We start from the raw sequence: 24,452 nt of genomic DNA, 5'->3' as shown, positions 1-24,452 counted from the left end.
CCATCTGTCACCTTGGCTTTCGGCTACAGGCAGTTGCCTCCCCAATAGTGCCTTTTTAGGCATTGTCACAAAAAGCAAAATTCCAGATGCAAAAATATTCTCAAAACAGACTTATGGTTATGCTATTAAATGTTAGGAGTCTAAATCTGAAACTACACTCACTGGAAGCACTCCTTGCCTTGTAAGATGCGGACATATATGCAGTCAGATTTGGTTCATGGCCACAGACAGGACCCCGGGCATACCAGGATATAATGCCTTCCAAACATTCAGACCACAAAATGAATGCATGAAAACTAAAGTAGAGGGAATCTCAATATTAATCTTAGATTAAAGGTCTATATTAAATCAGCAAATGGTTAAAGCAATCTCTGATTTATCAACCCCCATACAAGCGTCCTAAACACTCAGAACAGCGATTCCCCATCCCACCCCCCTGGGGAAAAAATTGCTGTCCATAAAAAAAATAACTTCAAAACTTTACAGCTCCTATGAGCTGATCTGCTTGAGTAGTTTTAAAACTGACTTGTCAATCCTGTTACTAAGTTTATAGGTGAGTCTTCAGTTAGTAGTGAAATGGCAGGCTTCAGTAATGTGCAAGCTTGTCTAGATAGTGTGATGTCACATCTTGCATCTGCATAGCGTATGAATGTCCCCAAGCCAGTTTACTACTCTGACCTCTGTGTAACCTTAGTAAAATTGATAATGGTTAAGAATACATTTCCTATCCATAGCAGATGCTAATCACCCTTCTGCCACTGCTATATGTGTGCAGACTAGTTCCATAGAGGTTCAATAATTTAAGCAAACATGTATATAATTGGATGCACTGATATTTTAAGCAAATCACTCTTGTCCTGTTCTGCTGTTTGTGCTTGTGTGGATTAGAGGCAAATTGAATGATGCAGGTGCTGGTGGAGCCAATGACTAAATATAAATTTGGGTGGGGGGGGGTTGGCATTGCACATTTCTAACAAAAAATTCACTTGTTTCAGGGGAGCAAGTCCCCTACTTCCACCGTCCCAGATTTCCAAATATACTTTGAGATGGCGCCAATCTACCCTCCACACTGTGATCTAATTCTTGATCTGAAGTAGTTAACTTCATTTATCTGCATCCTGTGGGTATTCAGATCCATATCGGATCTGAGCCAGCAACTTTTACAAGCATCTGCTCCAATCTCCTCCCCTTACCCATAATCTCTCACATCTCCTACCTTCCCCCAGGTCTCGTTTGCAGCTTCATGCATAAGCATTGTGATCTCTCTAGCTCCAATTTGGGTATAGTAAGTAATAGTTTTTGTTGTACTTTTAGTGAGAGTGTGTGTGGTCGTTAGTTTAACCTTTTCCTCCCCTTCACTGTTCGTTTTTTTTTTTTTTTTTTTTTTTTTTTTTTTTACACACACACAAAAAAAAAAGTAGTATAGTAATTGTGTGTGTTTGGCTTAGAGTGGGTTTTTAGTATGGCTGAGCAGCCAAAACCTACTTTTAAAAAATGCACAGTGTGTGGCCACAAGCTTTCACTGGTTAATGACCACACTGTGTTTTATTTGTCTGGGTGTTCCCCATCTTTCTTTGCAATGTAGTGTGTGTGCGGGGTTCAACCCTAGGGCCCCAAATGAAAGGAAGACAACGCTGGTAGCCAAGGGCCTTCTACCAGTTTCTGCCTTGGACTCCTCAGCTCTTCCAGCAGCTGATCAAACCCCCCCACCCCCCCACATAGTCTGGTCTCAACCTCCCACTAAGCCTGTTGAAGGGGGGACTAAAGGAAAATATTTAATACTGAGAAGAGAGGGGATAGGCACCACAAGCTGTGTCCAGAATGGGAGCCCTTCCCTAGCCTGCCTACCAAAGTGACTAGATCTTCTTCTCCTCCTCTGCTCCACTCCTCGAGGTTCTCCCCGAAGCCGACTGAGCCCTTGGATCTGAGGCCTGCAGATCGCCTGTTCACGAGATCCGAGTAGTTCACCACCTTGTGCTCTACTCAGTCTGTCTGAGTTGGATATGGACTGGATGATGAGGTTCTTTCGGACCCAAAGCCAAATGGGAGTCTTGCCAGGCCCCTCTCCATGCCCTTCTTCCATCCATTTTCTCCTTCCCCGATCCGGCTTGCGGTTTCGGGGTTTATGGATCAGAGGATCCTTGAAGCTGGGGGTTTGACGGCGACAGTTCCTCCAACCTCGATGCTGGTGATTACCTTGAGTTCCTTGGATCAGGAGCAACTCTCAGGGCTGAGAACAAGGATTTGGATCCAAGGGAATGGAGGTGTCTTCGGCTCCGACATTGTTGGATCCGAGCCGTTCCTTCGGAACCCTGGCTACCTCTGCCTCATCCCCGATCCGTATGGCGGAGCCAGGGAGAGCTTCCTCCTTGTTGGCTGCTAAAGAGGTGCGCTCTCCATCAGCGTTCGTGGTGGAGAGGGTTCTCTCCCAAGGGTAGACCCCAGCCTATTTCCTTGGACTCCGGCCAGGCTCCCGTGGATTTGGTTATGATTCCTTTCAGCTTGTCCCATGGACAGCCCGTGCTAGAGAACCCCACGTGGATCCCATCGTGGAACCCCCCCCCCCGTGACTCACTAGCCATTGTCAGAGAGTCATGTAAAAGGAGGCACATGGACTCCCCCTGAGTCCCTGTCAGAAGATACTGACTTAGATGAAGGTGAGGGTTCCCCCAAGTCACCTCCCGAGGATGTCTTCTTTGGAGACATCATGGAGATCCTCTGCCAGAGGAGAGGTTGGTCAGCCCCAAAACCCTCTATGGACGAGTCAGTATTCCTAGAGGCCTTTGGCATGGGCCCATCTACATTTTGGGTGTCCCATTCTGCAAATCCCTTAGTGGGTCTTATTACCACATGGGCATGGAAGGAGCTTGATACCATAGAGCCAATACTAAAATGCCCAGACAGGATCCTCTCTCCTCCCTCAGATGGTCCTGGAACAAGGGATCCCCGGTGGATGCCACCAAGAGGGAATTGGCACAGGAAAGTTCCTCAGTCCACCCTCCAGACAAGGAGACTGGGGCGGTTGATTGGTTTGGGGATGTTTTTTTTTTTCCGCAGCGACGTTTTCCATTAGAGTGCTGAATTATTTGGCACACATCATACGACTTCAGCGAGACCTAGTCAGAGTTCGCTGTGCCACCCCCAGGGTCTTTGTCGCTGGAGGGCAAGTGATTTTTCTCTGCAAAAATATCAACTTTCAAATCTCTATCGAACACATCCGTGTGTCTTCTTTCCCATGCCATGGAAGGAGCGGCTAGGGCGGCTGGGACCGGCGTAGTTATGAAGGTAACACACTTGGCTCAGACTGTCAGTTCGTGGACCCCTTCATGGAGTCATTCACAAATGCTCCCTTTGATGGTTCTTCCCTGTTCAGGGAGACTGTACATAACACTCTGGTCCAGAGCGAGAAGGACGGAGCGAGGAGGACGGGAAGACTGTCTGCCGTCAAAGTCCGCTTCTCTAGCCCACAAAAGATCCTTTTCTAGGAATCGGAGAGGGCAAAAGAAGATGTGGTTCCGAAAATATTTTCCCGGGACTCTCAGTACAATTCATCCCCTAGAGGCAGAGGGTGACAAGACAGATGCCACCCCAGAGGCAGAGAAGGGCTGAGGAATTTTGGGTTTAGGGAGACCTTCTCGGACAGACCCACGCAGCAGCCCTGAGGGGTTGCCCAACTGTCCTACTCTGGAGACAGTCGAGGGAAGATTATCATTGCACCTAACTGCTTCCGGGAGTCCATGGCGGACTGTTTGGCGTTTAGAATAATATCCAGAGGCTACTACATCCCGTTCGTTACCCCTCCCGTCCAACCAAAGCGCATCCCAGATGTTCCACCCGCTCAAAGGGAGGCGGCAACGTAAGGGGTTTTAAAACTGCGTTGCAAACAAGTCATCGAACCGGTACCCCCAGATCAGTCCAGATTAGGCGTTTACTCCAGGTTCTTTTTAGTGCCAAAAAAGACTGGGGACCTCAGGCCCATATTGGACCTGTCCACCCTGAACCTGATTGTAGCCAAGCAGAAATTCCAGCTGGTCATCCTGCAGTCCATTCTACCTTCTCTGAGAATGCGACTGGATGTGCTCAGTAGACCTCCAGGACGCTTACTACCATATCAAAATTCGTAGAAGCTCCAGGAGATTCTTTTGGTTCTAGCTGGGAGCCAATAATTTCCAGTTCAGAGCCCTACCTTCAGTCTCACCACGGCCCCCAGGGTGTTTACCAAGGTTATGGCAGTCGTAGCGGCTCACCTGAGGCTTCAGGGAATTTAGGTGTTTCCTTACCTAGACGATTAGCTCCTCACTGCAGCCATCAAGCGTCGTCTTTGCATGGCCAGAGACTCCTTCCTGCGTCTTGCAGTCAAGTTAGGGATTACCATCAATGTCTCAAAGTCCCTCTTGAACCCGGTACAGATATTGGAATTTATAGCGCATTTCTGGACACCCTACAATTGGAAGTTTTCTAACTCGAGACAGGGTCCAGAGCCTACGGGCCCATGTATCAGCGATCCTTGGCCCCAGGCTGCCAATGATGGGCGATATTCTCCGAGCCCTAGGCTCCATGGCCGCAGCAATCTCAATCCTTCCCTGTACACGCCTTCACATGCGGGTGCTTCAGTGGACCCTTGCAGTGGGCGATCTCCATTCGGCGGGTGTCTTAATGGTTAAGGTGTTTGCCTTACAAACACAAGGTGCAGGGTTTGAGTCTCACAAGGGATAATTGGCTAGGCTTTAAATGGCCGGCAATGGCATTTAGCTTAGTACTAACCTATGAACCTATGATTGCAATGCACATCCCGGGATGCCCCAACATTTTAGTGGACAGATTGAGTCTGGCTATTCTAATCCCATACGAGTGGTCTCTGAATCAATCGATAGCTGAGGAGATCTTCCTTGCGTGGGGTCAGCCTTGCTGCGATCTCTTCGCATCTCCTTCCAGTGTGAAGTGCAGCAAGTTCTTCGCTCTGATCCCCTCAACAGGGGACTTCCCTCAGACTCTCTCGTCCATGCTTGGCCTCCCGGGTTACTGTATGCTTACCCCTGTTGCCTCTCATTCTGAAGTTTCTTCCGAAAGCTTGCTGACTGGGGTGCAAAGTGATCCTCATTGCCCCGTTCTGGCCTCGTCAGGCGTGGTTCCCCTTCTGGTCTCATGTTCTACCTCCTCCTCGGATTCTGGATCCTTGCCCGAATCTCACTTTCATCCCTCGGGCATCTGTCTGTCCGACCTGGACAGCCTCAAGCTGACTGCTTGGTTGCTCCAGTTCCCCTGATTGCTAGGACTTCTGGTCTGTCATCTTCAGTAAAGACTATTCTGGTGGCATCACACAAGCCTTCCACGAGGAAGTTTACTGCAGCAAATGGAAACGCTTCTCTATTTGGGCTTCTCAGAGGAATCTAGATCCCTTTACAGCCCTGGTTCCTGGAGTGTTGGAGTTTTTGGTCAATATTTCCCAATAAGAGGCTAGTTCCTCCACGGTAAAAGTGCAACTGGCAGCCATCTCTAATTTTCATGTTGGCGAAAATGTGAATGCTTTGGCCTCTTGAGACTGTGTAATGCTTTTCTGAAAGGCACCCTTCTTTTACACCCTCCAGTTAAGGACTCAGTCCCTCCTTTGGGACCTTACCCTAGTTCTGCAGGCATTAGTTGCTCTTCCCTTTGAACCTGCAGCGTCAGTAGATTTGAAGCTCTTATCGTGGAAGACCACTTTCCTAGTGGCCATTACTTCAGCCAGGAGAGTTTGAGATTCAAGCTTTGTCTGCCGTGTCCCCTTACTTGATCTTTCATAAAGGCCGGGGTCTCACTCTGCATGAACCCTTCCTTCTTACCAAAAATTGCTTCTGAATCAAACATTAACCAGACGATTAACCTGCCTGTTTTCTTTCCAAATTTTCAGAACAAGGGTGAATATAGACTGCATTTGCTAGATGTTCATAGACGGCTTTGTTTCTATTTACACAGAACTAAACCCTTTTGTAAGTCTGATCAGTTATTAGTGTCTTTTTCTAGACCCTTTTTGGGCAAAGCCATATCCAAGGTCTCCTTAGCTAGCTGGATTACACAATATATACTGCAAGTCTATAAGGACAAAGGTCTGTCCCCACCTGGTCCTGTTAAAGCTCGTTCTAACAGATCTATGGCAGCTTCTGCTGCTTTTTGGTCTAGGGTTTCACTGGAGGATATCTGTGCAGCAGCGACCTGGGCAAGGTCACATACATTCATTTCTCGTTATAAGTTGCATTTGATCTCTAGAGGGAGAGCATCTTTTGGCTCTGCGGTGCTCCGGAATATCCTTCCATGAGGGCCTCCCAAGAGTTTTGGTAGCTGGGGACTCTGTCCCAGAGGTTGCAGATAAATGAAGTTAACTACTTCAGATAAAGAAGTTATGTACTCACCATAACGTTCCATCTGAGTAGTTGTACTTCATTTTCTGCAACTGTCTCACCCTCCTTCCCCTGAACCTGTTTTAGGTTAGTGATGTTATTGAGTTGCTGATAGTTTGGATAGTGGCAAACTCTGAGAGAAGGTAGGAGATATGGGATTGTGGGTAAGGGGAGGAGCTTGGAGCAGATGCTTGGAAAAAGTTGCCGGCTCGGATCCAATATGGATCAGAATTCCCACAGGTTGCAGAAAATGAAGTATAACTACTCAGATGGAATGTTATGGTGAGTACATAACTTCTTTTTTTGATGGAATGCTATTTGACAAATGGCAAGGACCACAGGACTGGGGATATTCTTTGCCCTTTGTGATGCTGTGGCATGTGGTGGCTGACAGCAGGGAGACAGTAGTGAGATGAGAGAATACAAGTATACAGAAACAAAGATCTGAATTTAATTGGTGTCCTCACAAATTAATCAGTATTATAACTACATGTGTTTTATAGGCTAAAAAAATTTGAGGGGATCCATGAGTGTTTAGCTTTCTCCCCATTTTGTTTTTCTGTTCTAATCTGACTCCTTTGTCTTTTTGCATTTATTCCGTATTGGTATCTGGTATAGAGTGGAGATCTCAGCTGGTGAATTAAAGGAGGATGTTCATCGTGTTTCACTGTTGCAGTCATTACTCTTGGGTTATCCTGCTGGCAGGCAATCCCGCAGTCGGCCTGAATTCCGAAGTCCTGGTCCGGCGTCTGTTGCGGTCGTCTCTTCCCTGACGTCAGTGCGCCAGCGGTATAAAACATGCAGCCGACGCCATTTTCTTCAGTCTTTCTTGCCGCGCGGTGCCCGAAGCAAAAGCTAGCCATCTGTTCTCAGTGAGGCACTTTGGCAGCCAGTTACGCCCGCTACCTCAGAGCCACAGGCTGCTTCCGACTCCCACGTGGAACCTACTGGGCCTCTGGAAACTCAAGGGATTGGATCCTCTGAAACTATTCCCTCAGATGGGTCCGGAGCCGCTGTGCAGGCATCGGCTTCTGAGGGTGTTTTCAGACCAACTCAGTTATATGTAAAGCCATCTTCAGCTCTCAAGCCAAAGACTAAAGCAGCTGTAAAGACAAAGAAATATGTGCAGCATTCTCCAGGATAGGCTTCCATGCCTAAAAAACAAATGCTCAAAATGGCCAAAAACCTTATTACTTTGATCAGGGGTTCCCATCCCCCTCCTGATAAAGGCCTAGGCAAGAGACAGAATATGAATCTTCAGATCAGGTTTCCATTTCCTCTGATTCCTCCTCTGATCAGGAATACTTTCTTCCTCCCTGTGAGGATTCTGATGCTGAATAATCTATTCCTTCAGCTTCTCCTCCAGAGGATTTCTCCTTTGGAGAAACCCTGCATACCATGAGGAGGGAGCACTATCATTGGGAGAGCCAGGATTACTCGGAATCTAAGAAAAGGCTCAGATTTTCTTACTTCATCAGCACAGGCCCCTTGCTATTCCCCCTGTTCTGGACAGTCCGGCCTGTCTCCAGACTCTATACCCCCTGCCAAAAGCCAGACAGATACTACAGGGTCCCAGATTCCCATACATTTCTTTATAAAAATCCTGCTGCTGGCCCAGAAACCATATCTCAGGGTCCTAAGGGAGTCTGAGCTTCCACTGCTAAAAAACCTTGTCCCCTCTGATAGGGATTCAAGGGCACTGGACAGATGGGGGGGGGTTACACTTTGGCTGTAAGGGCCTTAAATTGTCAATTTCATATGCTTAAATATCAGCAATACCTAATGTCACTATTAAAACAAAAAATGTTGACCAACTCTGAATGTCCTGAAAATAAGGAAATGCAGGATTTATTGCATGCAGCTGAACAAGTGGGAAAACATACTTTGCAATGTGGTTTTGATTCTTTGGAGGCCTCTTGTAGGGCCGCTGTAACAGGTTCTGTGATTAGGAGGCATGCTTGGTTAAAGGAACAGAATCTGCCTGATCATGTTAAAGCAAAATTATTAGATGCTCCATTACAGCATGATACTTTGTTTGGTGTTAAGGCAGAAGAGGTGTTGAAGAAAATGGATGATAAAGCTAAATCTATGCAGACTGTTAAGGATTTCTTACAGGTACAGCCACCTAGATTTAGCAGGAACTGGCCTTCAAAGAATTGGTCCTTTCCAGTGTCAGACAGACCACAGAAGCAGGTACAGATGCCCTAGAGGCAGATCCCAGCTCCAAGGCTCATATAGGCCTAAGCAATGGGGTGCTTCTACCTCCAAAAGTGTAAGACAAATCTCAACCTTGTAGGAAACCGTCCCAATGATTTTCCTCTACCAGCACCAAGCACTTACCTTTTACAAGCTCCCTTAGGGGGAAAACTGGCACTTTTTTTTACAAAACTGGCACATGATCACCCAGGACAATGGGTCTTGAATGTAGTGTCTCAGGGCTACAGGTTCCACTTTCACACCCTGCCAGAGGCAAGAGGCATGCCAGACCTGCTACACAATCAATGGACAGAGGCACAAAAACAAGTTTCATCCCTCATGGACATGGGGGCCATTCAGCGACTACCACTACAGGAGCAGGGACAAGGATTTTACTCATTACTTTTCTTGGTACCCAGAAAGGACAAAGTCTGGAGACCAATACTGGACCTGTTTATTCTAAACACTTTTCTGGACGTTTCAAAATGTTGACTCTGCAGCAGCTTCTGCCCATGCTGGGCAAGAAGGCTTGGCTCGTAACTTTGTACCTAAGAGGCATACTTGCATGTCCCAATCAGACAATCTTGCAGAAGATACCTCAGATTCATAGCTGGATCAATGCACTACCAATTCTCTGCACTGCCCTTTGGCTTATCTGCTGCGCCCAGGGTCTTCACAAAATGCCTGGCACCAGTAATTGCTTTTTGCAGACAGAGGAATTCAAATATATCCATACTTTGACGACTACCTCATTCAAGCAGAGAACAAGGACATTTTACTAAAACATCTGGCGTTTGGCAAAAGATTACCAATTTGCCTAGGGTACACAGTAAACAAAAAAAAAATCAAAGCTAGTACCCTCTCAAGAGATATTCCTCGGTGCAAGCTTAAATACAACTGCTCTGATGGCTTATCTCACGCCAGACAAACCAAGGCAACTGACTTCTTACTTCGAAATGTTGGCAACAAAAACCCAGTTATCTGCAAGAGAAATTCTGCAGGCTTTGGGCTTCATGGCATTCTGTTAATTCCATGTGCAAGACTGCATATGAAGAAACTACAATGGTATCTAAAAAGTGTTTGGACTCAACATTGCCACAGCCCAGAAAAATCAATTACCCTCATTCCCTGCCTGCAACAGGAGTTTCGATGGTGGGCTCAGGCCCGTCACCACAACAAGGGGCAGCCTTTCACTTTACCCACTGCCAGGCAGACAATAACAGATTCGTCAGATTATGCCTGGGGGGCCCACATGGCAGGAAAATGTATTCACGGCACATGGCCCACAAGCCAAATGCATCTTCATATCAATCTAAAAAGTACTGGCTGTACAAAATGCACTGACAGCTTTCAAGGATCTCCTTCATCCAGGACAACTGTTGATAAAGACTGACAATACTGCAGTCATGTGGTACATAAACAAGCAGGGAGGCACGCATTCCTACCCCCTTTGCCGACAAGCCATGATTTTGTGGAACACAGCACTGACTTATCAAGTACACCTGCAAGCTCACTTCCTGCCAGGAAAGATAAATACTCTGGCAGACTAAGCAGAAACCTCATGGATCCTCAAGAGTGGAAACTAGATCCACAAATCTTCAGCATAAGGAAATGGGGATGCCCAGACATAGATCTGTTTGCCTCCCCTCACAACTGCGAAACTACAGAGATTCTGCACAAGGACTTATCACAAGCTAGCATGGAAAGTGGATGCTCTATCATTCAGCTGGGAAAACCTTACAGTATATGCCTTTCCTCCACTACCTCTCCTCCCCAAGATACTCCTAAAGGTCAGACAAGAGAAGCCAAAAATGATCCCGATTGCCCCAGACTGGCCACACCAGCACTGGTACCCAGTCCTGAAGAGCTTGTCTCAAGGCCCAGCCTGGACATTGCCTCAAATTCCTCATTTACTGACCCAACAGAACAATTTGATACTGCACAGCCAACTCAAACCCCTAAATCTGGCTGCATGGCGGATAATGTAACCATTCAGAACACACCTCTCTCCAAAGCAGTTATGGATGTTATTCTGGAGGCCAGGAGGCCCAGCACCAGAAAATCATATGCAGAAATGTGGAAGAGATTCTGTGCTTGGAACCAGGCACAAGGAATTGACATGCTTGTACCAAATATTCCTCAGAGTTTACAATACTTAACTGAGATGTTAGACAAAGGCCTATCCTTTTCATTGATTAAAATTCATGCCTCTGCCATTTCAGCTCATTACAATACGGACCCACCTATTTTTTCACATCCACTACTAAGGCAGTACCTCAGAGGGGCCAAAAACATAAGACCCCCAAGAAGAGCAACTCACACTGCCTCCTTTTGAGCCAGCTAATACAGCTGAGTTAAAATTCTTATGGAAAACAGCTCTGCTCTTAGCAATAACTTCAGCAAGAAGAGTCTCAGAATTACAGGCACTAATGGCGGTTGAACCTTTTATAATTTTCCATCTGGACAGGGTTTCTCTGAGGACAAACCCAACATTTATGCCTAAGGTAGTGTCCAGTGTGGCTCTTAAACAATTCATTTGCCAACCTTTTATCCGAACCCACAGAATAAGGGGGAGAGACTTCTACATTCTTTGGACATAGACAGCTACGCTTCTACCTGGACAAAACTAAAGCTTTCAGAAAATTCGAGCAACTCTTAATGGCATATGCTGCTGGATCTCAAGGAAAAGCAATCTCAAAGCAGACAATTTCCAAACGGATAGCCCACTGCATTTGTTTCTGCTATCTCAACATGACAAATCAGTGCCCAAGGGCATCAGGCCACACTCAACCAGAGCAGCAGCTATTTCAGCAGCCTTCCTCAGAGGAGTACCAACTAAGGACATTTTGGAGGCTGCAACTTGGATTTCAGTGCACACTTACTTCACTGCACACTTTTTTACAAAGCACTACCACTTACCTCTTTACTCTAAATCCAAAGCAGGCTTCGCCACTGCAGTTCTGCAGGGCCTCATAGCCACTCCTAATTCTATTTAGGCCCAGCCACCCAACCTCAGCTTTGGGATTCAACCCAAGAGTAATGACTGCAACAGTGAAACATGATGCACATAGTACAGTTGTTTACCTACCATAAATGTAGAGTGTATTCACTGTTGCAGTCCAGGTTACCCACCCACCATCCCCCTTTTCGTTGCTGGGACTAATCTGTACTTCTCTATACTATACAATCTATGTGGTGTATTTGCTTGTAGATGTAGAATGTTTTATTTTAGTGCATGCTCTTTTATTGGCATAATTTCTTGGCCTACCCTTCTGGGGGCACCTGACATCTGGGGCAAGAAAAATGAAGAAAATGGCGTTGGCTGCATCTTTTATACCCCTGGCGCACTGACGTCAGGGAAGAGGCGACAGCAACCGACGCCGGACCAGGATTTTGGAATTCAGGCCGACTGCTGGTAGCCTGCCAGCAGGATAACCCAAGAGTAATGACTGCAACAGTGAATATACTCTTATGGGTAGGTACACAACTGTACTTTTTTTGTGCACTCCTGGTGATAAACAATGTCTTCGGCGTATTACCTGTTGCGGGCTCCATTTTCTAGAACATTTCCTGTTCTTATGATAATTTTTGTAATTCCTAACCATACTTGCTTTCTTACATTTGCTATCATTTTGATTAGATTAGTGCTGCAGTTGCCTCTTTTTAAATCTTTGTTTATGTAATCCATTGTCATGAGACCACTAGACACAATGCAGAGATTATCTTATCAAAAGAGTGGACGACTCCCTTTCTTTATCCCAAAAGAATGGACTCCCTTTGTATGGATCTTTAAAATGCTAACACCTAAAGTAATATAAAATAAGTCATCCCAATGGCTGCTGCACACACCTTTTTTACTCTGGTGTGGTTGGCTATGTTAAGGTGATGAGTAGCAGCAAGGATAGCAAAGCTTTTCCACATTTTTTTTGTTTTCTGGCACTTCATTTTTCAACACTTTCTGGTGATCTCTACCCTTGTCTGTTAACTTGAATACAATATATATTCATGAAACTGTACTATAGATAACATTTTAAACAAGTTTTGTTTCACGATTACAGGATTTCTCTTTTTTACAGTGATGAAAAAGATACTGTTCATTTTTCAGGTTGAAGTGATTGGAGGTGCAGACAAGTACCAGGCAGTGTGCAGGACGTGTTATAATAAACCTTATTCTCCAGCTAAGGATAAAGAAAACTGCAGTCTTGTATGTCGTCAAGATGAGACACCACCTCAATTCATAGCTGGACGCCCAGTTGATACCAAATCAACAAGAAGACTTTTTGAGTTGTGATTGGCTTTTCCTACAACTAACTCCTCTTCGGACAGTAAATTTGAATACTGTAATTTTTAACACTTGGAGCTTTTCTCCAGGCTGCAGAGATGGGTTATATCAATGGAAAAACTGATAATGAATGGGGGAGATTTTATTTTTTCTAAAATGTAATATTGGATGCTAAGAGCAGTATAACTTGCCATGCAGCTTGATGCTGTTTTTGTCTTTTTTTTTTGCAATGTTTTTAACTGAAGTAGTCTGAGACACTTGTGACTTTTGGATAGTATATACCTTTTTAGTTTAGTGATGTGATATTCCAGTCTGCTTTATCAAAAATTTGCTTTTGATGTTTTTGGTAATGAATTTTTGACTGATGTGACTTTACTTGCAGTTTCGCCTAGCAAGTGCCAAATGAGTTACTGCTGATTTAGTGATGACCAAAAGCACTTTTCTTTTAGTATTCCTAAATGAAATATACTTGATGCAGAAGCTGATGACATTGGATTATATGATCTGTGGACTTTGGTCATTTGACTTTTGTTGGGCATATTTTGTAAAATCTAAGGACACGCTTGTCATAGATTAGACATCTGCCCACATCATCATCATCTTTTCGTTGCAGTTCTAAGACAAGGTCATGAGAGAGTTGTGTAGCCTCTTTCCAGGTTAGAAAATGCAGTGGATGCATTGGGTAGGTGTGCAACAATGGCCTCTATTATTAGGAGACGTGATTGGCCGAGGATAGTGTCCCAGCCAGATCATGTAAAGGCACCATTTCTTAGGTCCTCATTAGACTAGGACTTGCTATCTGGCTGCCTGACTTGAGCAGGTTTTTTTTTTTTTTTTTTTTTTAAGATGAAGAAAGCAGAAGACAGTGAGACCAGAGAAATAGCTGTTTCACCCCTTGCCACATGTAGTAGAAAATACTGCACTAAAGGCTGGCCCTTTGAAGTTGAGAAAATGGTGAACAACTAAAGAAGAAAGGCCAGTTCAAAAGAAAGTGGCACTGACCAAAAGAAGCCTGGGTGCCCTCGGGGCTGTGGCACCACAAGAGATCAGCTGAGACTCTGCAGAGCCTTTCCATCCTCTGCCCCTTAAAGCCTTCCTTCCCCTCCACTGTCCTTTTTTCTCACACCCCAAATATTCATAAAGTGTCAGATGGTATCAAAGTATAGGAGGAATTTTTATTGAGATTTTTGAGTCTTTAGCATTTTGATAAGCTTACAGGCTCATGGTCATACAAGACCTTGGTTTATAGGCAGCCAAGTGAACAAAGAAATGTAATCAAAGACATGTTCATGGATCTTTTTAAATCAGATTTGATCCTCAGGGCATCCACCATCCTTATTTCAAGAGGATTTCTTGGTAGATCAGATGAGGAGAGGAGGCAGACCCTCTAAAATGGATTATGAGCAGTGACATTTCTGGGTTTGGTTTGGAGGGTGCTAGAGATGATCCCTTTTGCTTATCCAGAAAACTGCTAAACCTTTTGCACTAAAGCAACAGATGCATTCTCAATAAGATGGCAAGTCTGTTTATATTTTCCTTTCCTCCTTGCGATCATACAGAAGATAGAAGGCATGCAAAAAATGCTTCTCTTGGCAACATTTTGGTTTTGACGGCACTGGATCGATCTCTTCTTGATGTTAGAATAAAGAATTTTCTGCTGCTACCTTGGAATCTGCAGAAATAACACCCTTACTAAGGACTTTACAACTTAGAGCTCCAAGAAAAAGCCATCTTCTCCATGGGAGCTCTGTTAGAAAAATTAGCACTACCACTATTTAAATCTGCAACACTCCTGAAATACCTGACTTAGACTTTTAAGTTGTCCTGTCATGTGCCAGACAACTGTCATCTCTTACAAAGCTAGAGTAACCTCCTACACCAGCCCCACCTTCATACCCAAGGCTGTGACAGAAGACTGTCTAAACTGCATACTCCACAAAACATAGGATAAGGATCTTGCACACCCTGGATGTGCATGGGTAGGTAAGAGGTTACCCAGAAAGGACTAAAAATTAGACTAGTTATACCCTTTGCAAAAGTCAGGGAGGGGCAGGCTTCTAATACTAGACCATTTCAAAATAGCTAGCCACATCTCGTGTTTGTGCTGTGGCAGGAATGTATCAGTGCAGGTGGAAGTCTAGTCCAGTACAGCAACAGCTGCCACTTCAACCTTTCTTAGTGGGTCAAGCACATAGGCTTGAAAGCAATGACCGGGGTATACGTGCACGTTGTAACAAATACATCTTAAATGCTGCCACTATTGCCAAGTCAGGTTCTGCTATAGCCATCCTAGGTTCATAGGGGATTACTAGGCTAATGGCTTAAGAGCCCTTACAAGCCTAAGCCGGTATAACCCGATTTTACCCAATATTTGCCCCCTAGGGTAAGAGGATGGCATGAGTTTTTGCCTGTGCCTTGAGTATGTCACTAATGTCCCTTGTCCATAAGGTACATAGGTACTACCCCAGCTGTGAATTTACAATTCTGCATCCATTGATCCAAACTGTATTTGAAAAGGGCCAGCGAGGGGCTCTGATGTGAATAGGAAGCCTGTTCTAAAGAAGGGGCAATCTCTTGGACTCGCATCTGCGTCTCCTGCATGTTTTGCTTGTGTCATTGACTAAGTTTAGATGCCTAGATTGGGTTTGACTTGCCGATGAGTAGCAATTGCATCAGGGCTGGATTTGTGAGTGGCTTGTAGGTCAGGAAGACCTCACACCTTTGTAGTTGGCAGGGGACAGTGTAAAGGAATTAGGGGTTTTAGTCTGTATACATAGGACTTGTTTATACTCTGTATTTTCTTTGTGAGGAACCTCTGACGTCACTTTAGCTGCTGTAAGATCTAAAACTATTACAGGGCCAACCACCAGTGAATCTCAACACTGCTGCAGTAATAAGCAATACAGTTAACATGGTACAGTTGTGTAGGAGCTTACTGTAACTGTATTGGAGTTTGTTTGCTGTTGCAGAAATACTTCTATTCTCCACCCACATCCTGCCTGTAGCTAATTTGACTTCTGTCAGTACACCCCACCTCCACCACCATTGCCTAATCCTTTCAGGGAGCATTTGGAATTTGGATGGACTGACATCCTTGGGGGGGGGGGGGGGTGTAGGTTTAGACAAGACTTCTGTAACTGACAGAGGCCAGAACTGAAGGCAGTGTGGGTATACTTCTTTTGTAGCACAGGTGTGCTGATGTCTACCCAGTGGGAAAGGTTGAAGGGGTACTTTGGAAACTGTCTTCTTCTGAGGCAGAAGCCCTAAGAGTTAGCACCACTGTAAAAGTACTGAATTGAGCTATCATAACTAAGAGTACATTTTGTTTAAACATTGCTAAGATGTTTTTAGTCGAAAGGATTGTAAAGAAGATGAAGTTGATATTTTATAATGTACAGATTTTCAATACGAGTAGTAAAATGTGTGTAAATGCTGTAATATTGCTGATTGTGTATTAATATGGAAGTGTAGAGTAAATATTTTTCTGTAGCAACTAATCTTTTGGTTTATAAGACAATAGTCTCAATTTTGTAACAACGCAGAATGCACTGTTCTCCCCTTTTGGGATCTCTCTTAAATATGGTTGACTGCAAAATTCCTTTGGTACGTACAAGAGTGGTCGTCATCTCTGATCCACACAGCTTACATCTCCTCCGCTCATTGGTTGCCCACCAAACTGAGTGGGAATATGGCTTGAGTGATGGTCTTAAAGATTATTCTGTAATGCCCTGTTTAATTTTAGGGGAGATGTGACCATGAAGTCTAGAAAGTAAATTATGTAATGCCAGATTTTTGTGGCTGTCCAAGAACCATTCTTGATCTTGCCATCTGTCTAGTTTGTGCTTAAATTCAAACGGATGTTAATGTACTTCAATTCACCACCTGTAAGCAATTGAAATTCTATAGTACTTTGCCAATACTGGCATGTAGAAAGTCTTCTAGGGTCATTTTCATTGCCCTTTTAAGGTTATGTTGTATAATAAAATAAACATACGTGCATGATGCCTTACAGAGCAAGTGGAACTTGGTGAAATCTGGATGTTATATCACTGTGCATGCGCAAGTTATAAGTGATGTATGTGATTAACTGAAGGGTAGTGACTGGATTTCAGCACTGCTGCCTTTAAAAATACATTTCCTTCTGGTTACTTTGTCTCAGTGCATGTCAAGCATTTCTTATTTTTTTCAGTTTCTTTATTGCACTGTTTTTGTAATAGTGACAAGTATCGCTGCCTAGTTACTGTGTACTGTTTCAGTTTAGCATCCACACCAGAGTTTAATCAGAAAAACTCCTGCCAGCACTACCCACTGGGCCGCAGGATTTTCATTCTTGCAATGTAAATACATTTCTCTTTACTAAAGAGCCTGTTTGACAAAAAAAGAAAAATTTAAGGTATACCTTCCTTTGCCTCAAACGAATCAATAAATTATATTATGTGCATTCATGTTAGTTTAGTTTGTGTGCACTAAATTGTCATACTTCTATCAAAGTGCATCTTTGGGACGTCTCTGCTTGTCTGCCTATGGGATCACCCTCTGTTTTGTCTTTGTGGTCAAACAGTTTATGAAATGAGTCAACTTAAAAGCAAACTCCTCCCAGGAACCTCGACTTTGTTATTGAAAATTTGATCTTTACCTTCTTTTGAACTTACCCCTCTGGCTGATTTTATTGTTCATTACGTGAGACCCTTTTACTTCTTGCTCTGACATCTGTAAGGAAGGTCTCTGAGCAGAAAGCTTTCATGGTGGGCCAACCCTGTCTGATTTTTCACAAAGACATGATGGTTTTATGCACTAATCAATTGTGCTTAAAGTTTCTGAATTTGCTTTAAAGTAATCCAGTCAATCTACCAGTGTTCTGTCCTGATTAAAAAAAGAAAGAAAGAAAAAAGATCCCACATACCCTGGATGTGCACACAGCCCAGGTACTACCGCGGCAGAACAAAGCCCAGGTACTACCTCGACAGAAGAAAGCCCTTTAGGAATGCTGAACAGCTGTGCATCTCGTACAAAGGCCAACGTCTTTCTAAGCAAACATGCATGATGATTGTCCTCTGTTTTCTGTTGCTTCCACCAAGTAAATACCTTCCAGTTAAGGCTTACTCAACTAGAGCCTTGTCCTCTTGACATATTGGAAAGGGGTGCATTGTAGAGACAGCGACTTGGTCCCTCTGTTCATGCCTTCACAAAGCAGTATAAACTGAATTCATTTTCAAGGTCCAGAGCAGACCTTGTTAGGACCATTCTCTGGGGGCTTCTGAAATCTTATCCTTTCACCTCCTAGGTAGGTTAAGCTTTGAGAATCTACCTAATGCGTCACCTCAGACGGTGGAAATGATGAGCATAGTACAGTTGCACAAGTCCTAGTTATAACAGTAGATGTTTGAATTCCCCAGTGACAGCACCCACCCGTCATCCCCTAGATTGTGCATAGCTGAGGTGGATTTCATCCTGTTAGTTTCGGTTGTTGGATTTGGTTTTTATATGGTATTGTGACTGGCTGCATGTTTACTCTTGGTAGATGATTTTGGCTTCAGCTACTTTCCTCTGTGTGAAAGGGCAAAAGCTTGAACATATACTCTGACAGCTGAAGGCTTTCCTCTTAACATATGAACAGTCAATCAGCTGTCACAGGAAGAATGTCTGACTTTGAAAGCTGGCCAATAGTGGGTTACCTTGGCAGACAACCCAAAAAGCCACTACAGTAGTGAGGAATTCAAACTCCTACTGCTACAGGTCTCCCACTTAATGGCATCATTTTAAAGTATTCTGGTGAGCACTCTTGTTAACAGTATAGTCACATTAGACATTACATCAGGCAGAGAGCTCATCCTATAGCACCCATGCTTGCCCCTTCCCTTTCTCTTGACAATACTCCTACCCCTTACATAGCAATACTAATTCTTTACTTTGCTTCCTGTTCTTGGTCCCATTTTAGTGCTCTTTAGTTTTTTCACAAGCCTTCTGTATAGCACTGTTAGTGCCCTTGCCCAGAGCTGGGATCATTGGTCCACCTTGCCTAAGTCTGGCATAACCTGGCCAGAAGTAGAGAAGGTTCGACTGTCATAACAGGTTTGTGAACTTTTACAGGCATTTGTTCGGTCTCAGATGCTTTTGAGAAATTGACCAGTGTGCCGTAAAGCTTTCTGCCATTTTCATTTGGACTAATGTAAGGCTAACTATCCTGCAGTTTATAGGGTCATTACTTGCTCTGATTGCTAAGGTACTACAGGTGAGACTTTGGTACAGACCAACTTTTTCAGTGTAGCTGTGTACTTTTTCTGAGGATTATTCTTTCATTTTGTAATGCTAAGGGTCTTTTGAAACTTGTGTATACAACCTCTTGTGTGAGAGATTGAGATTGTAGCTATACCTCTGAGGACTTCTTCAGCAGGCACATGTATAAGATGTTTTTCCATATCACTGTTGCAGTATTCCCTACAATAGGGATCCGCTGCCAAGGGCAGCCTGACATTCAGCCAGTATACCAAAGCCTTTTAGTTGTAAAGGATATAATGGCATATGTCATGTGTATGCTTGTATAGGGCATAAAGGTGACGTCTGTACATACCATCCTTAGGACTTTATCAAAAATGGCATTCGGACTGGTGGCAGTCTGTCTAAAAGCACATTTGTCTGCTGGTTCTACCACTTTCATGTAAGTGCTGAGTTGGGGGTTTTGATTTTATTTCTTATGCTTGCAGTCATATGGATGACGCAGTGGTGTAGCGGTAGTGTTGTCACCTTACAGCAAGAGGTTCTGTGGTTTGATTCTCAGCTTGGGTACCTTCTGTGCGGAGCCTGCATGTCCTCCCCGCATTCATGTGGGTGGTTGGCATAATGGTTAAGGTGTTCACCTTATACACACAATGTGCAGGGTTTGATTCTCACATCAGATAATTGCCCAGGCTTAAAATGACTCACAAGAGCATTTAGCCTAGTGCAAATCTATGAACCTATGAGACTTGTAACTCTGGTTGTTGGGTTTCTTGTCATCCAGAAAGGGGGAGATGGCAGTAGGGGAAACACCTTCTCTAAAAAGATCATTGCAAGCAGTGTGTGTTTTGTATAGGTGCTTCACATGATCATATGCCTTGGTATATGTCCGTTCTTTGTCACTAAGGTGTTGGAGTCTGTTTTCTTCCCTAGCGATTTTTGCTTGAGAACCAACAAATTAAAATTGCTGGCTAACAGTACCATAGAAGGATCTTACTGGCCCGAGGGCCAACTGTCTCCAAAGAAAAAAGTCTGATTCTTCAGTTGGACTGCCTCAACCAGGCGTCTCTCTCTGGGCTAGTGAAAGTCCAGAGGTGCACCAGAGTTCTTTTTCAGATTCCTCCGACACAACCTCTTTGGAGGCCAGCATGGACCGAACGCCACACATGTCCATTGCACAGGGGGAACTGCGACTGGTCTTTACTGAAGAGCCTAGGGAATGTTCCTCGTATTTTAGTTAGGGAAGAGGTCCCAAGTGCCGTCAGGGATCAGAGCTTCCAAAATGCTTCAAGGCTGACCTCCCACTTATGCTCTTAAGCCTCCACAGGGTGTCCCACCCCTCAGTCCTCTACCCCTCCTAAGAGGCCTAGGAAACAGGATTCTAAGGATGAGGAGGATGTTGATTGTGATGGAGTCCCTGACTTATTCCTCCCAGATTCCTTTGCCACTTGACTATGGTTCTGAGTACGAAGAATCTATTAGTCCTGACTCTCCTTTTGATATTTCATTTGGTGATACTGTTTCCTGAATGATGAGAATTTTCATTGGGAGTGTTCTCAGGTGTCTGTTCAGAAGGGGTACTTTGAGCTTTTGTAAATGGAGTCTCCTATATCCTCTGCTGTTCTCCAGTTTTTGCTGCCTTACTGGATGCTTTTTGTATGCTTTTCTGACTCATGATTCTCAATCCCCTGCTCAAACACACAAGGTTTTCTCTATGGCTTCAGATAAGCCTTCCACTAAATTGCTGCCATCTGATCAGAATAGCAGAACCACGGAGAGACTGAGTAAGGTGGTGTATACTGCTGCTACCCTGGCATTTAGAGCCGTTAATCAAAAACATGATTAAGTATGTTTTGACTGTTCTGTCTTAAACTTAGGCTATTTCTGATCTTCCTGATTTTTGAAGGGAAGGCCTCTGCCCTCGCCCTGCTTGGGACATCCTCCCAAGCTCTGCAATTCCATTAAATGCAGCTGATGGTTCATCTAGGGCTGCTGGTCTTGGGGTCTGTTTTTGACGTCTTATTGGGAGGTATTCCTGTGTCAAACTTCAGTCTTTGCATGATATCAAGGCTAAACTGATGGATACCCTGGACAATAAGCATTTGTTTGGTGCTGCTGCAGAGGAGTTGGTACAAGTCCCAGCAAGAAAAGGGAAAGGTCTTAAGGAGCTGAAGCATATTTTTGTTTCCCCTGTGCTCAGTGTTTAGAGATATTATCCTAATAAACCTGCCTTGGTTCATAGACTGCCTCATCCCACCCCCAGTGGTAAAAATGGTGGTAGCAGGTCTCCCTCTGCTAAAGTTACCCAAATTCCCCTACTTGGAAACCTCCTTTTCCTGATAAACAAGGTGCTGTCGGACTGTCCTGTTCTGTCACATTCTTCTGTTTCCTTTTTTGGTGAAAATCACCCAAGACTTTTTTTCCATAATATGCCAGGGTTATTGCATGGTTTGGAAATTTCACCCCCCTTTGGCCATTCCTCAGCCTCCTCAAGAACTGCCCTTTTCCCCAGAGGTGCTTCAGGACCTGTTGGCTCTAGGAGCAATTCAAGAAGTCCCAACTCATCAGAGGGGGAATGGGTTTTACTCCAGAAGTGTGCTTGGTCCCCAGTAAAGACTGTACCTGGAAACCCATTCTGGGTCTTTCTTGGGTTGAACCACCCTTTTTGAAAGTCCTTCCTTTTGGATGCTATCCCTTCAATCCTAGTTTCCTCTGCTGCTTCAGTTTTTTCAGATGTCCTTCAAGAATGCAACTGCAGTCATAACATGTGGGTTGTCTTGCCTCAGGCAGCCCTCGGTCGGCCGGATTCCAAAGTCTGGGTCCGACGTCGGCTGATGTCGCATTTCTCTCAGTCAGAGCGGCTGGAGTACATAAGCATCAGCCGACGCCATTTTCTTCAGTCTTTCTTGCCGCAGTGCCCGAAGCAGTTCGCAAGTGCCGGTCGGTCAGCTCCTGTATTCTACGATACCGAAGTCATCGAAAAAGCTAAGTACCCCGTTGGGGACCTTTTCTTGCCTCAGCCGATGTCAGAAATTACTGAAAAAGTTAACAATTGTCTTTTTTGTGGTAAACAAATACCTCATAAGGATTTCCACTTTTACTGCCTCCCTTGCCTGGGCCCAGACCACGACGTCTCGGCCTGTGTAGCCTGTGCTCGCTTCAACAAGCGCACTCTCAGGCGCCGGGCGGAGTTCGCTGAAGATTTTTTCAGCGATAAATTTGCCTACACCATGCAGTCGGATCTTCCGACATCGCAAACACCCAAAAAGCGAAAAGACCGGGACCGACATCCGCGGCCCGCGTCTACCACCGACTCCACGCCAAAACCTAGCGCGAGTGCTCCGGTTCCCTCTGAGACTGTCTCTCCACCGCTCCGAACCGAAGACACCGCATTACCGACGACTCCGATTCCAGACATTTCTCTGCCAGTTATAGACTTTCCTCCGGATACTGAAACCGAGGAAATGCCCGAGACCATTGCTGTAGACAAGGTCACTCCTGCACGTGGAGCTGCCAGGCCTCCTATGGCCATGTCTATTAAGGCCTACACTAGGGCTAAGGCAGCCAGCAAAACAAAGCATATTACTTCTAAATCCCTACCTCAGCCGACTCCAGAGACACAAATTATGTCCATGGCTGCGGATTTAATTTCCATGATTAGAGGTTCACAGGCCCATCCAGAGAGAGCATCCCAGCCTCCTTCTGAAAAAAGGCCCCAGGTTGAACCCTCTGACCCTACTCCTTCAGATGAAGACTCTGAGGGCTCTGTCCACTCTGATAGCCAGGAAGAGCTCTTCCAGACTTAAGAGGACTCGGATGCAGAAGATTCCATCCCTTCGGCCTCCCCTCCTGAGGATATTTCATTTGGGGAAGTTCTGCACACCATGAGAGACCATTTCAAGTGGCAGGGTCAGAAATATTCTGATTCTAGGAAACTCCTTAGGACTTTCCTTAAGAAGCCTCAGCACAGGCCCTTAGCTATTCCTCCTGTACTTGATGTTCTGGATGATTTGTATTCTGACTCTAGTGCTACCCCTGATTCTCTTCCTCCTGCTCCAGCCAAGCCAGACAGGTATTACAGGGTCCCAGAAACTCATTCCCATTTATTCAGGGCCCATTCTGCTGATTTGGAAACTATTTCACAGGGGCCTAAAGGAGTTTCAGCCTCCACCTCAAAAAAATCCCTTGCCCTCCAACAGGGAAGCAAGGTCTTTAGAGAGATGGGGCAAAAAGGTTTACACATCCACTACCTTATCTATGAGAGCTTTAAATTGCCTTTTTCATATGTTACAATATCAGGATTATCTCTTAGAAGATTTACAAAAAACATTGATCCTTTAGACAGGAAGAATTTGCAGGAAGCTGTACATAACACTCAGCAAGTAAGCAATCACTTCCTGCAGTGTGGTTATGATGCACTGGAAGCTTCATGTAGGGCAGCTATGACAGGGGCAGTGATCCGTAGACATCTTGGTTAAAAGATCAACCTCTACCAGATCATGTAAAAGCAAAACTTTTGGATGCACCTTTGGAAAAGAACAAGCTTTTTGGTGCAAATGCTAAGGATGTGTTAAAGACCATCGAAGAAAAAGCAAGTTCAGACTGTGAAAGATTTCCTCCAGGTTCAACCCCCCAGATTCAGTAGGAATTGGCCTTCAAGTAACTGGTCCTTTCCTAATCCAGAAAAGTTTCAAAGGGGTAAGAACAGCCGTGGCCGAGGAAGAGGCCCTTACAGGGGACGTCAATGGCAGCCAGGAAACCAAAGAAGTGACGCAGGGGTTTCACCTGCCCAACAACCACAAACTCAATGACTTTCCTCTACTACCGCCTACCAGGGAACAACTAGAAGCTCCCTTGGGCGGGAAATTATCTCTGTTTGCAGAAAACTGGCACAGACTGACAAAGGACAAATGGATTTTGGACATTATAGACCGAGGGTACAGGTTTCATTTTCATACCTTACCAAGAAAACAAGGCATGCCAAACCTACCACAAAATCAAAGGGCAGAGGCTATCAAGCAAATCACTCTGCTGACTCGAATGAAAGCAATAGAAAGAGTTCCACAACAAGAACAAGAACAGGGGTTTTACTCAAGACTGTTCCTTGTTCCAAGAAAAGAATCTCAATGGAGACCAATACTGGACTTGATCGCATTAAACACCTTTCTCATAGTACCAAAGTTCAAAATGGTGACTCTACAGCAACTTCTTCCCATGCTGGGCAAGGAGTCGTGGCTGATTACTCTGGACCTCAAGGAGGCATACCTGCATGTCCCTATCAGACACAGCTGCAGAAGATACCTCAGATTTCTTGCACGGCCAGAGCATTATCAATTCTCAGCATTGCCATTTGGCCTGTCTACTGCACCCAGAGTATTTAC

General features: G+C 44.8%; 1 protein-coding gene across 1 annotated transcript in view; it reads left to right on the top strand.

Moving 5' to 3' along the window:
* The window catches only part of TK1 (thymidine kinase 1), a 155,897-nt gene extending 138,894 nt beyond the window's left edge, over positions 1-17,003 (top strand). Inside the window, exon 7 of the mRNA XM_044068165.1 lies at positions 12,679-17,003. Coding sequence (XP_043924100.1) covers positions 12,679-12,864 — 186 coding nt within the window. The 3' untranslated portion in view covers positions 12,865-17,003. The remainder of the gene's footprint in view (positions 1-12,678) is intronic.
* The last annotated feature ends 7,449 nt before the right edge of the window (positions 17,004-24,452 follow it).

The sequence above is a fragment of the Protopterus annectens genome, chromosome 4.part0, assembly GCF_019279795.1.
Source record: "Protopterus annectens isolate FY-2018-M chromosome 4.part0, PAN1.0, whole genome shotgun sequence".
In the NCBI taxonomy this organism is placed as follows: domain Eukaryota; kingdom Metazoa; phylum Chordata; order Ceratodontiformes; family Protopteridae; genus Protopterus; species Protopterus annectens.
The sequence above is the reverse complement of the archived record's forward strand: the minus strand, read 5'-3'. Positions and strand labels throughout refer to the sequence as shown.